General features: G+C 56.1%; 2 protein-coding genes across 2 annotated transcripts; both read right to left on the reverse strand.

Moving 5' to 3' along the window:
- Positions 1–411: 411 nt before the first annotated feature.
- Positions 412–2,206, reverse strand: CPAR01_04723 (calcium/proton exchanger; the record flags this gene model as incomplete). The annotated part of the gene is made up of 2 exons (XM_060489003.1): positions 412–440; positions 499–2,206. The coding sequence occupies 2 exons, from the start codon at positions 2,204–2,206 to the stop codon at positions 412–414; spliced, it is 1,737 nt and encodes a 578-aa protein (XP_060353209.1).
- A 4,158-nt stretch (positions 2,207–6,364) lies between these two features.
- Positions 6,365–12,295, reverse strand: CPAR01_04724 (domain found in Dishevelled; the record flags this gene model as incomplete). The annotated part of the gene is made up of 1 exon (XM_060489004.1): positions 6,365–12,295. One exon carries the CDS (start codon positions 12,293–12,295, stop codon positions 6,365–6,367), a length of 5,931 nt encoding a protein of 1,976 aa, XP_060353210.1.
- Positions 12,296–13,270: the final 975 nt, after the last annotated feature.

The raw sequence follows: 13,270 nt of genomic DNA on the forward strand, positions 1-13,270 counted from the left end.
TGACGAATAGGCACAGGATCAACATAGAAACGTTCTGGTGAGAGCATGTAGGCTTGAACTTGGTTGTTATTTCTTTTCGAGTACTCTCCATCTGGCAGCATGTACATGCCGATAGACTCATGTACCTCACTCTCGTCTCATCACTCTCTTTCCTTCACTCGCACACACACATATCCTCCCCTTCTCCGTGGCTTGCAAAGCCCGTGGTCTAGGTAAATACCCAAAAGGGGCGGATTCAATGTACAGTTCCTCCAAGGAATCCCGCACGTTTGGTCTTATATGTACACATCAAGAAAAGGGCGACCCTTCCTGAAGAAAAACAAGACATTATATGAATAGAAAAATTGGCACACACGCTCGAACAAAGTTTTGATGAAATGGAAAATGGTCGTAACAGGACAGTTGGCTGGCTTAGCCGGCAACACCAGTGGCGGGGTACCCTATTCGTTTTTGTCAGTATTTGTTCTTGTAGTGAAATCCGCAGCGAGTATGACTTACACCATGAGCATGTTGCGATAATGGCATACAGACAAATGAGCTGCAGCCCCTCGAGCCAATGACTCTTGCCGTCGGCAATCAGGTAGTTGACCAGAAGAACGGCGACGAACAGAACAGCAACCTGGAAAAGGTCGAAGCTGAGCGTCATGGCATCGTTGCCCATCCCCCAGCCGATGATGATCAACAACGGAATCAAGAACAGCGCAACCTGCATAGACGAACCGACGGCGACACCAATGGCGAGATCCATCTTGTCCTTGATAGCGACAGTGACAGCAGTGGCGTGCTCAGCGGCATTACCAACAATGGGCAAGAGAATGAGACCGACAAACTCCTCGCTGATGCCGCCCTCCTTGGTGACGTAATCGATGGAGCTGACCATGGCTTCGGCGCAGAAGGCGATGAGAACAGTGGCGCCGGTGAGAGTGCCGACGGCGACCAAGAAATGCAACTGGGGCTCCTCCTCTTCGTCCTCTTCTTCCTCGTGACGCTGCATCATCATGCGGCTCAGCTCCTGTCTCTCGTTCTCATTCTCTCCGCGGACACCGGTCTGAGCCATGCGCGCTCCAGTGCCGGCCAGTCCGCGAGCGAGAGCGCCCTCCTTTAGGCCGCCGCGGCTCCAGGGCTTGGCGGCGACCTTTTGTGACTCCTCGTTGAAGACAGAGTTGTGCGTCTTGAGCTGGAAGAACAGGTACGAGGCGTAGATAATGAGCAAAATGACGGCTGTGCCACGGGAGAGAGCGGCGACATGGACCGTGTTGTCGGTGCCGTCATTCTTGTCAAAGACGGTGGGGACGATGACGGAGGCAACTGCGAGAGCCAAGAGTGAGGCGGCGGTCTGGGCAACGGTGGTGTTGAAGTATTGCTCGGGTCGGTTGATTCCGCCAAAGAAGAAGCAGAAGCCCATGACGAGCAACAGGTTGGAGAGAATGGAGCCAATGAGTGACGTCTGCACAATCAAAACCTTTCCTTCGGCCAAGGCGAGAATGGCGACAATGAGTTCGACGGCGTTTCCGAAAGTTGCGTTGAGAAGTCCTCCCAATGTCTCACCCGTCCTCAGTGCGATTTCCTCGGTTGCGAAGCCCAGCATGGCTGCTAATGGGATGATGGCGATGAAGTTGACGACGAATACAGCAATCTTGTTGACAGAGGAGACGTAGCTGATGGCGATACCGGCGGGTGCTGCTAAGATCAAAATGTTGATGTATGAGCTGAGCAGGGTTCTTTGAAGCTGGTTGGCGACGGTGAATGGCGTTTTCGGCTGGACGTGCCGAATCAGACCGGACTTCTGCTTCTTGGCTTTGGGCCTCTCCTCCTCATCTTGCGGCAAATCCTCGCCTTGTGCGTTTTCCGTCTTTCGATTCCTTACTCCACCGTCCTCGGGCTTGTTCTCAAACATTGTGTCGCCGCTGCCGCTTCCTGTTCCTGATCTCGTTTCCTTGCCCAAACTGTTGCGTACTGTCTCAGAATCTCTGGGTGCGGGCTCGCTCTGGACGTGATGTATCGCCTCGTCGGTTTCCCTCTCTTCCGCGGGCACCTCGCGCTGTGCCTCAAGATTGGCGCCATCCCAGGTGGATCGTTTACCGGGTTGGTTCTCCCATGATACGTGACGGAATGGGTTCCATGTTTGCTCCTGACTCCGGCGGCTGAGGCCGTGAGCTTTGCGTTTGATATCGAAGTGGTTGACTGAGCCGATGAGTGACGGCATGGTCAGTTATGTGTTTGCAGCGGGCTGAGCGCTGGCGCTTCGTGATTGACGTGTGGAAGGGTGAGGTAGGAAACAAATTGGTTAGGTGAGGTGAGGTATGGTCAAGGGAAATGGTTCGTTAAGTGAAATAGGGTAATGACGTGAAACTAGCTGTGTGGAGTGCAGGTGGGAATGATTTGTGGAGGCGACGGAGAGAACGGGGATAGATAGTGGTGTGGATGAGAGACAACTGCTCGAGGTCACACTTGACACTCGGCGGTTGCACAGGCAATTGGCGGGAGAGAAATGAGACTAGATTGGTAGTCTAGAAGATAGTCTCCCACCTGCGAGTGGAAAGGGATGGGAATTGGAGGTAAGGGGCGGAGGGATAGAAACAACAATAACAACAATAGTCCGTCGAGAAGGGAAACAAATTAACAGAGCGATGATATGGGAAACGGAATGAGAGTGTGTAATGTGTTTTGCGAATGTTCCTTTGGGCTGCTATCCTGCCAAGAAAGACGATGCAACGGTGACTGGGGGCAAGATGGGGGGATAGGGGACGGGGGTAGGCGGGTAATGAATGGGATTTCGGTCTTTTGGCTCAAAGTGAAGACTTAGGTAATAAGGGAAGAAAGGTACTCACAGGTGTTCATGCTGTGCTGTGCCGTGCCGCGCCTGGAGGTGACGACGGCTATTCGGATGGTGGATACGAATGTATTCGTAAGGTAAAGGTGGTGTGTTGGTGACTTGGGTGTTGGTGGAGTGCTTGGGCTTGTGCTTTTTGTGGCAAAGATCAGATCGCTTCAGATCAGCGCCCAGATGTTGAGACGAAACGCGAACCGAGCTGTGAGTCGGGGTTCTTGTAGTGGCCTTGTTCCGGGATTCCTCGTTGGGGCGGATGGATATGTCAATATTGAAATGCTGGATGAGAGAAGATATCGACAATAATATTGTTGTTGTTGGTCTTTCTTATGGCGCAGATGAGAGCTTCGCGCTTTGGAATTAGATGATCAACTGTGGCGCGGGAGAGAGGCCTCCTTGGCGCAAGTCTTCCGCGTCTGGGGGCCGGGGTGCCGGAGATGAGACGGGTCCAGTCCGATAGACGGTCGGTACTTTGGGTCAAATGTGAAGGGATTGTAAAATCTGCTAAGCCAATCACCTGTGACCGCAGAGAAGACGCGCAAGCCAAGACCGGTTGCCGCCGCTATAGAGAAGAACGGTGCAGCGCTGCAGAGAGCAGGAGAGCCTAACTGACGACAACGACTGGGCTCGGCCGGGCTGTGTGAGGTACTGCGCTGTCGGTCGGCGGTGTGACGGCGGCGAAGGAAAGGTGAACAAGTGGCCGCGAGTGCGAGCTGTCTGGTTTGGGCCTTGCGCAACGGCGGGTGTGTCGACTGGAGTAGCGTATATGCAACTAGGTGAGGCAGTGCAAGTGCTTTTTTTCTCTCGGAAAAGTGGGAAGTAGAGCTGGAGGGTACGAGTGCGAGTCGTGTACGAATATCTGTAAGGTCCCTTGAGTCTTGACTCGGTTGTCGGATGACCTTAGTCAGCTCGAGATGGGACGGTTGATGGCTGAGTTCTCAGAGTTTATGTCTGATGGTCGAGGTGTGAGACTCGGTGGTGAGGGTGAAAAAAGGTGTGAGAGATGGGAGGTGAGAAGAACGAGGGACGGTTCGGAAGAGAAGAAAGGGGAGCGAGGGAGCTTTAGCTAGTTCTTGGCCCCTGGATGGCACTAAGATGAAAATCGTCACGGTCCCATGGCGACCACAACATTAACCATACTCCGTACTCAATGAGAGGCGGGAGGAGAGACGAGTGAGAGACGGGAGATGAGAGAATGGCGTTGAATGGGCTGGGGTCGTTTCACAGTGGCAGGCCCTACGTCAGATCCAGCTGTGTGTAGTGCGTCCTACCTAACCTTACCTTATTTTGTTTGCATATGTACCACCTCACCAAAGGTAGTGACCACAGCAATGAGGTACCAATAGTAGGGAAGCGCCGTTGATTGCAGCCATCCACCGATGCGCAGACGCTAATTTCCCTGAATCGGCGGCACCTTCCATTCTCATTTGAACATTTCTCATTCATCGTCCCTGCCCGATGCCACACATCAAGTGACCACCTAACGAAGGACATGAGAAGTAAGGAAAGTAGCAAGCGAATAGCAGCTTCTTACTGTTTCTCACTCCTTCCCAATCTCAGGTAGAAGGTGATGAATAGCAGGTGCAACTGCTTGATGAGTGACTTCCCCAAGTCCCCTTTCACGTCTGTAAAGCGGGGCAACGGGTCCCGTCCCTGCCAGTTGTAGCCCCCCTTTCCTCGGTGCCTTCTCAACTTCTCCCACTTCCCTTGCCATTTACACTAAGGCAATGCCCCGTCAGTGTTTATAGCCATTTCATCGAATAAACTCCCTGCGGGTGAAATCCGTCCAATTGAGCCATCACGAACAAACCATCCAAACAGCATCCAGACACATCTTCAGGACGTCGTTGATGTCGTCACAACCCCCGGTGACGTGCCAAGCCGACGCCACGCCTCTCGAGTCTCTCCCCAATCCTCCAATCCTACCCTGCACAGCAAAACAAGACACGACAGCACCAAATGCGCGCCCAAAACAAGCTTCTGCCAAGCCCCATTTTTGCCAAGCATCAGAACACAAGACTTGCCAAGGCGGTCACCAGTCGATCGCATCGTCTTGGCTATTGCTTCTTCATATTCATCAGTCTGAGATTAGAAATTGTCTTTCGTCAATCGCCAGTCTGCCACTTTTCTCGAATCAAACTAGAAGGAGGTTCAAGACAAAGCAGATCAAGTCCACCTGCATACATGGAATCACTCATTGAGTCGCATCATCGTCAGGTCAAATCCAATTCAGACTTTGAGTGTGGTGTGTGGGGCGCACAATGACATCAGCCACCTGCACTCAATTCCCGACTCAAATCGTTCCCCAGGCCAGCCACACCTTTCTTCCTTCTACCTCCGTAGTAGACTCGGGACTGTCTGACAGTCAGACCGCAACACCGCTTCAAATCAGGTAAAACCACCTCATACTTTCCCAATACCCCATCCGTGACAAGGGGTGGAACAGACAGTTAGGTAGACAGCTGGACCACCAGCTGCCACTTAACCTTTTGCCTCATCCAGGCACGCTCGCCCACCACACCAAGAATGACGGGTTCCAGACCAAGGTAGATCCCATCCCCATCCCAAACCTATCCGAGTCTTTGGGGCTCCTGGATATGTGTCCGAAGTGTGTGCTTACTATGCGCCCGCCGCTCCCCTCCGGCATCTTCCACTCTCTGCTTCTGCATCCGTAATCTTGACCCATTCGCGATTTCGAAATCGTTACACGCCCACAAAGGGAAATGCCCCGGTATCGAAATTAAACTTCACACAGCCCCCGTAAAGCCACACCTCGGTACGGAACCAACCCGCACGGGAAGTGGTGTGTGGCTGGGGTAAGGTACATCTCCCAGCATGGAACGTACCGAAAGTCAATTGGCGTTGCCGACAAGCCACCTCCCGCTTCCCGAAAGTCACATGACGCCTTGTCGACGCCACCTAGCCGGTAATTAATTCTCCGACCAGACGCCTCAACGTGGCGCAGCTACACCTGCAGAGTGCATTTTCCAGATCCCAGGCCTTTGGTCTGCACAGCTGAGCCACACATCACCTGCGCAAACTGTCTGCACTTGATTCGGAAGCAATATTGCTCATCATATCATAAGGGGCGAGGAGCGTACTATCATGACGTTCTATAGCCCCCGAGTCTTTATGAGTCGTGTTGTGGAATAAGAGATCGGTCATCATAGAAGCCACTAGGTGAGATCATGACGCTGAAAGTGACTGGTGAGCGGATGGCCTCCTTGCCCAACCATATCGCATGACTTACATGATGATCGTTCACTTTGGCAGAGTGGTCACATAGCAATTGACTCTCAAAGTAAGATCAGAGCCAATAGACTTCCTCAACAACAATGATGGTCGTGTAAGAGAACATGCAAGCCCCTCAATTGGGCAAAATATAGACAGATATCGTGAAAGATCACTGTATCAACGCTAGTACTATGTTCATTAGCTTCATAATCATCTACACAGAAAGAACACCAGTATACACTATCCACACAACCACATCCCTCCCACTCCCACCCCCACCCTCACAGTATTCTTCCACCATCACTCTCTCTCCCTCTCCCTCTCTCTAACCTCCCTCCTAGGCCCCCCACCCCCTAACCCAAGCCCATCCTGCACACTCGCCCTCCTCAAAAACTGCATCCCCGCCGCCGGACTACTCATCAAGCTCCTCGGCCCCGGGCTCGGGCTTCCACCACCAATATGCAACCCCCGGAGCCCTTCCGGTCCACCTCCACCTCCACCTGCACCTCCATACCCAAGCCCACCACCACCGCCGCCAGAATGCAAATCTCCAAGAACACCCGCCGGCAGCCCCAACATCGGTATACTCGCCTCCGGCACAGCCTCAAGCCCAACGACAGTAGGCCTCATCGCTCCGGGGGTAGTCATGGCCTGCGGCGGGCCCCGCTCCAGCGTCTCCTTGTAGAACGCCTCCAGCCCCGGCCCGTCGTTGCAAAACGCCTCGAGCTCCTTGAGGATCGGTATCGGGTCCACCGCGGCCGTTGTGTTTGCTGCCGATGACGCCGTCGCGCCAGAAGGCCCGCCAGACGCGCTGGAACTCGCTCTCATGTCCGAGGCCCTCACCGCAGGCGACCCACCACCACCTCCGGCATAGAAAACGGGCTTCACCATCGGACTGCTCATCGGCGTCGGCTCCGGAATCCCAAAGGGCGTGTACGAGCCCACGGGTATAATTCTGCCCCCACGCTCAACGACATTATTCGTACCACCACCACTGCCGCCGGCGCTACTATTCGCCTCTCTCATATCCTTGAGCTCCTTATCCCGCGCCGTCCAGGCCCGATTACTAAAAAGTCGGTTGGCCAGCACAAGGAAATGTCCCTCGTCCGTAATCTCCGCCAGCAGCACCCCGGACCGGTGGATATACTGCGAATACTTGAAATCCGGCCGACCCCACGAGTACCTCACCTCGACGTCGCGCGGGAAATTCGACGCGGCCTCCATGTCGAGCACGAAATCGAACTTCCGCATCAGCACCTTTTGATAAAAGTGTTTTCCCGGCGCCGTCTGCGGCGAGAACGAGTTGGGCTCATAGTACGTCACCGGCTGCTGGCTCGGCGGCGGAACCGACAGCTTAATGAGGTACGGCCTCCTAAACGGGTTCACCTCCGTGATGGAGCACGCCTCCTTGATGGGCACCTCGACCAGCCGCAGGCCGTACGTCGCCGCCTCGCGCGCCCAGCCCTCCACCACGTCCTCGATCAGCTTCGCCGTCACGTTCATCCAGTCGATGCGGATGTGGTAGCAGTTGTCCGGGTTGTGGAGGCGGTCGTAGTGCAGGTCGACGCGCTCGGGCCGGTACGACCGCTTGCGGTGGTCCACGTCGTATTTGATGACTTTGCTAAGGCAGACCTTGGGCACCTTTTTGTTGCTAAACATGACAGAGTATGCCGTCGGGGTGGTGGCGCCCGAGATGGGCGAGTTTCCCTCGTTGATAGACGTCGGCCGGGAAATCATGCCCGGCCGCGGCGAGTCGCGCGGGACGTTCTCTGACATGGGCGTCGAAGGCACCGAGACGTCGCGGCCCCGGCGCGAGTTGAACCAGCCGGGAGGGTGCGGTTTCGCGTACTCGGTGGCAATGGTGTAAAAGTACTGTCCGTCCCTGAACACGTGCCGGCGCTCAACGTGCTCAAACAGCCCGCCGCGGTCCTTCTTGTCGTCCGACGGCCGGTCGTACGTCTTGACCATGAGCATGTTTCCCAGCTGCTCTGCCTCCTCGCGGCTGTCCAGGTCCTCAAAGTTGTCCATGAGCCACGTCGTCATGTCGGACCCGATGAAGCAGTTGTAGTGCAACCGCAGATGCCACCGCCGGTTCTGCAACTTGACGCCGCCGTTCTCGACGGGCTGCTGAATCGCCTCGGCCAGCGCCGAGAGGTTGAGGTTGGACTTGCGAAAGTGCTCCCGGCTCGTAATGAGCTGTCCCTTGCGGTTCTCGCCCAGGCCCTCCACCAACGGTAAGTTGTCGAGCTCGGCCGCGATGACGACGGACGGGTCTTCCGTCTTGTACACAATGTCCAGGGGGTTGGGATCGCGCTTCGACTTGGCCGTCTGGTATCTCCGCTCAAAGGGCGGGATGTACCGGTACTTTTGCCATGATAATGAAAGCCGTCTGATACCCTCTAGCCGCACCTCCTCGGCGTTGTCGCCGGCTTGATTCCTAGGCACCGCCGACGACCGCGACACCATGGGGATGAGCACGAACCGCGTCCGCCAGAACCTCAGGTTTTCAGTCATCTCATCGTGGTGGCCCGCAAGATACGAGTCAATGTAGTTCCAGTTCCTCTCGGGTTTCGGCGTCGAGATGTCAACCTCCTGCGTCCGATACCCGCTTTCCATCAACGTACGGATCGCCGGCCTGTATAGCGGGCCGGAATTGGAGTTGCCCACCGTCAGCTCGGCCGGTTTGCGTATGTAAATATTAACCTCCACCTCCGTGCCATTAACACACGAAAGCTGGTGGATCGTGTTGCCCACCGAAAGGAAGATGCTCGTGCCGTCCTCCATCGCCTGGTCGCGTGAGAAAATGTCGGCGATCCGCAGCAGCCTCTGCCCAAACGCTTTTGCGACAGACGGGCCAATGACTACTTGGAAGCCTTGTGAGAAACGGAGACTGATCAGTTCCCGTAGGAACTCCTCTCTTGATTTCGGCTCCTCGGTGAGCTCGTCATCGGCATTCTGTGCAATGACATACGGCTGTCTCTGGTACTCCGTGTCGAACTGTGATTTTGAAGGAAAGTACTCGGTCGTGAGCGGCACAGCGGCCGGACAGCACAGGGCCTTCCACTTCATGACCTTCATCTCCGAAGTCCGGGGGAAAACATGCTGCCACCTGCTGTAGAGCACCGTGTCGTCCACTTTGTTCCTGTCCGGATTCGACGGGTTCAGCACCGTGAGCCAAGGCGAGATGGCCGTCGTCGGCGACAACGTGGACGGCAGTTCGGGCATAGCACCAGCGCGCAGCTTACTATTGAACATTTTCTGATTGTCTTCCTCTGCCCTAAACACGTGAGAGTTCCTCTGGTCGGGGTCCTCCCGGAAATGATCCTTGCGCGCCAGCGACGACGACGGCAGAACGGTCCCGTATCTATGCTGCTGGCCGACCGAGCTCTCGCCCCGCCGCGAGGAGGATTTCATGTTGATGGGGATGCTCGGCGTTGAGGGCAAGTCTTTGAGGGTATCCCGCGAATCCGACCGGAACAGCTGCGGCGAGAACGAGGACATGGCCGTCGAAATACTCGGCTTGATGACCTGCGGCGACGACGGGCGCGGCATCGTCGACATGACCAGCGGCATCGTGGGGTTCGTCACACTTTGCTCCGTTGAAGCCTTGACCGTCTCGAAGCTCGCCTCCGCCGCCACCACCTTGGGCGCCGCGATGCCGAAGCCCCGCAGGCCGAGACTGATCTGTCGCATAAATCTAGGAGGTTTGGACGGCGATGCTACAGACATCTTACCCGCCACGCTGTGAGAATCGGGGGTCGTCGACGAGGAAGTGGAAGACGATGTCTGATGAGATGATGTCCCCGCTGCACCCGCGGATGGTGCCGCCGGGGGGTGGTTCGCAGCCTTCCTCGCAGCGGCTACAATCTCCGCCTTTTCACTATCGACAATGTTGACCGATAACTTGCGCCCCGCCGTGACGGCCGCGAGGCTCTGGTTCGGCACAATCTTTTTCTCGGGCAGCGACGTCCCAAACAGCCCCGCGTCCTCCATCAGCTGCCGCCTCGTCGTCTCCTCTAAGTCCCTTGAGGCTCTTGCTTGCGCAGGCCGCCGCGACCTCGGCAATCTCGCCCTAGTCTCGTCATACTCCTGCAGCTGCTTCCACAGCGACTTCTCGCCCGGCTTCACAAGCCTGTCGGGCATGAACTTTTGGAACCCGTACACATGGTCCACGAGCGTGTCCTGGTGGCGCTTCAGGGGTATCATGGCGATCTCGTCTGTCCCGCTAAGCCGCGACCGTAGCGAGCTCTTAGACTCGGTCGTCGTCACAGGGAACAGCGGGTCAGCCTGAAGCGGTGTAGTCTCGATCTCGTTCGTCTCCAAGACGCTGCGCATCTGAAGATCATACATCCTCGCGCGGATAGCAAAGTCTTCGCTCTCATGGCCCTCCTTGTCCTCGGACACCGAGAGGGCGATGCCTTGATACGACAGCGCCTCTTCGGATGTCCCGGTCCAGTAGGAGACGTGCAGCCATTGTGGCACCGCATACGACCACTCGTCCTGCGGATTCGCAAGCCTGTCGATGCGGTGAGCGAGCTCTAGCCCCTTTGTCGGTGACAGCGACTCGGCCATCGACTGGTAACTGCCGATGATGGGCGTGGCCTGCTGCTTCGGCGTGCTCTCGCGGCTCCGTACGGATCTCGATCTCGACAGGCCGTGAGAGCCCTCCGAGGTCTGCGGGTTGCGGTACCGGAAGAGCGGGACGGAGTGGAGCGGCATCTTTGGCACGCAGATGAGGTCGATGCCGATTCCGTTGCCGACGAGGGCCTCGGTGGTCCGGCGCAGAGACTCGTATTCAACCTCGAATACGCCGGGCCCGGGACTAATGACCACAATCGAGATGCCCGTCCGCATGAGGTCGCGGTCCACATAGTCGTGCGCGAACTGTGACGAGGCGAGGTTGATGGCCTCGAGGAAGTTGCCGTACATGGCCAGCGACGACTCAGCCTTGACGCGGTTGGACGCGATGCCCTTGCCTCCGTTCTCCTCGGCCAGCGGCACGAACGCGCTGTTGGCCTTTTGGTGGTGCAGGCTAATGTCCCGCCGGAAGAAGTTGAACTCGCGCTTCAGCTGGTTGAGGATCGTCGTCCACTCCCCGCTCGCCATCTCACTGACAACGACACGGTAAAAGTCCTTGTACGGCCTGCGGTCGCCCGATATTTGCACGCCTGTGTAGTAGTCCCCATGCAGCGTGCTGCTCGCCAGCTCCGTCGTCAGGCCCGTGTCGTATTCCACCCTCGCGAAGAGCACGATGCTCACGAGGTGCTTGGCCTTGAGCTTGGCCCATTTCTTGAACAGCGCCGGCAGGAAGCCGTTGACGACCTTGTTGAAGAGGATCTCGCCGGACCCCTCCGAGTCGAAATCCCACATCTCCCGCGCCATCTGGATGAACAGCACATACCGCGCAGACTCGCTCCGGAAAATCGGTCTCGTATTCCTCGTGAAGAAGGCGGAGTGCGTCTTTCGCCCGTCCACGAATACTGCCGTGACCTGCGCTTTTATCGTGCCCATGAACAATATCGACTGGCCCTTGTAGACTGTCCTTTCCGTAAGTTCGCCGATGGCCAGGCGCCACATGTCGGATCGCGAAAGGTACTGGTCCTTGAACGAGAGCTCAACGTGCGAGGCGGCCGTCGCGGGGTTGTCAGCATCCACCGGCGTCAAGAGTACCTGCGTGCCCTTTTTCATGCCAAAGGCATCTGCGATATGTTTGACAACGTAGATGTCGACGTTGGGCAAGCGGCTCTTGAGCTCCTTGGACATCTCCTTTGCGACGCAGAAGTACTTCTTCCCTAGCGTCGCTCCCTCCGGCGCCGCATCGCCTTGTCCCGCTCCCGCACCTGTGTTGTTCGCAGCATTCCCGCCGCGCGCCGTCGCATGGTCCTTTATCGCAGTCTTATCGCCCTCGGTCTTGATCACGGTGATGGCCACGAGGCTCCCAGGTCTGACATCGCCCTTGATCACTTCCGGGCTAAGAAGCACCTCGTCGCGCGAGTATCCCTCGTTGACTCCGACGGTGCACCTCCGCTCAAGTCGGCGCTGTTTCACGGAGCTGGACGAGTTGTCGCCGCGGATGGTCGAGGCACTGGAGACGGTATCGGGGGATCGGGGCGAGTCGACGGACGATGTCGCGGAGGGCGGTTCGAGACTGCTTCGGCTGAACTGGCGGAGGTGGGAGGACCAGTTGGGTCCCTTGCGTAGAGAGGGTGCCGCACCGGCATTGCGAGGCATCGTGGGAGCAGAGCGTCTTGGTGGTGATGGTGTTAGTGGGGGAGGGGGGAGAGGGCTGCTTGTTGCGCGACGAGGGAGAGGCTCGTCAACGGTGGCCTGTGTGGAGGTTTCGCAGTAGCATTTCGTTGCTTGCGTTCAATTCTACTGAGTCTATTCGTATGTTTCGTTGGTAATGGGATCGTGGACCTTGCGAATGGCTTCAATCGGCTGTAGTTGAAGCTCCTAGATTGACCGTAGTGGCATCGTCACAGGGTGCAGCTCCGTCGCAACGGCAGAATTGTGGCGCCGAGCTCTCACTACGCCACACCGCCTGCCTCTCTGGCTTAGACAATCCCCAGGTTTTCGACGCTCGCATCTTCCAGGGTCTCACCTGGTCTCAATTGAGCCTATCCAATGTGAGACCCACGGCCTGTCATCGTGTTAGCCGCACGGCACAATGCATTCTTTTTGAAGGGACTTCGTTTCTGTATCAGACTCAGCTTGTGATTTTCAAGAATACTCTCAAATCAGAAGTTAATTGAACTAATAATACTCATCCAGTATTTAGAAACTTGAAATTGACTTGACTATTAGTATAAGTCAAAACTACGAGGAATGGCCTCTTTCCAGACTCCCCAACTCTGTTTATGTGACCTCGCTGCCTTAGAAGTCTTGATCGCGCTGACCTCTTTCGGTTCACCGTCACACGCTCTCGTACTAAAGCAGTCAGCCACGTCAACTCAACACCATCCAGATATACAACGAATCTTGTTCATCGTGAGCAACTGACAACCAACTTGTGACACCTTTAATCACCCCGAAGCAAACACTCTGATCCCCTTTAATTACCGCCAAGGAGGTGCATCGCACAGTGACAACGCAGCTATCCGAATCGATGCCACTAAGTCAACCACCAACCTTTCTTCCTACTCGCCTTCCTCCAAAAGTCTCAATAAACATATTCCATGATCCCAGTAGGAACGGGCGAAGTTGCGT

The sequence above is a fragment of the Colletotrichum paranaense genome, assembly GCF_030867605.1.
Source record: "Colletotrichum paranaense strain IMI 384185 chromosome Unknown Scaffold_3.1, whole genome shotgun sequence".
NCBI lineage: Eukaryota > Fungi > Ascomycota > Sordariomycetes > Glomerellales > Glomerellaceae > Colletotrichum > Colletotrichum paranaense.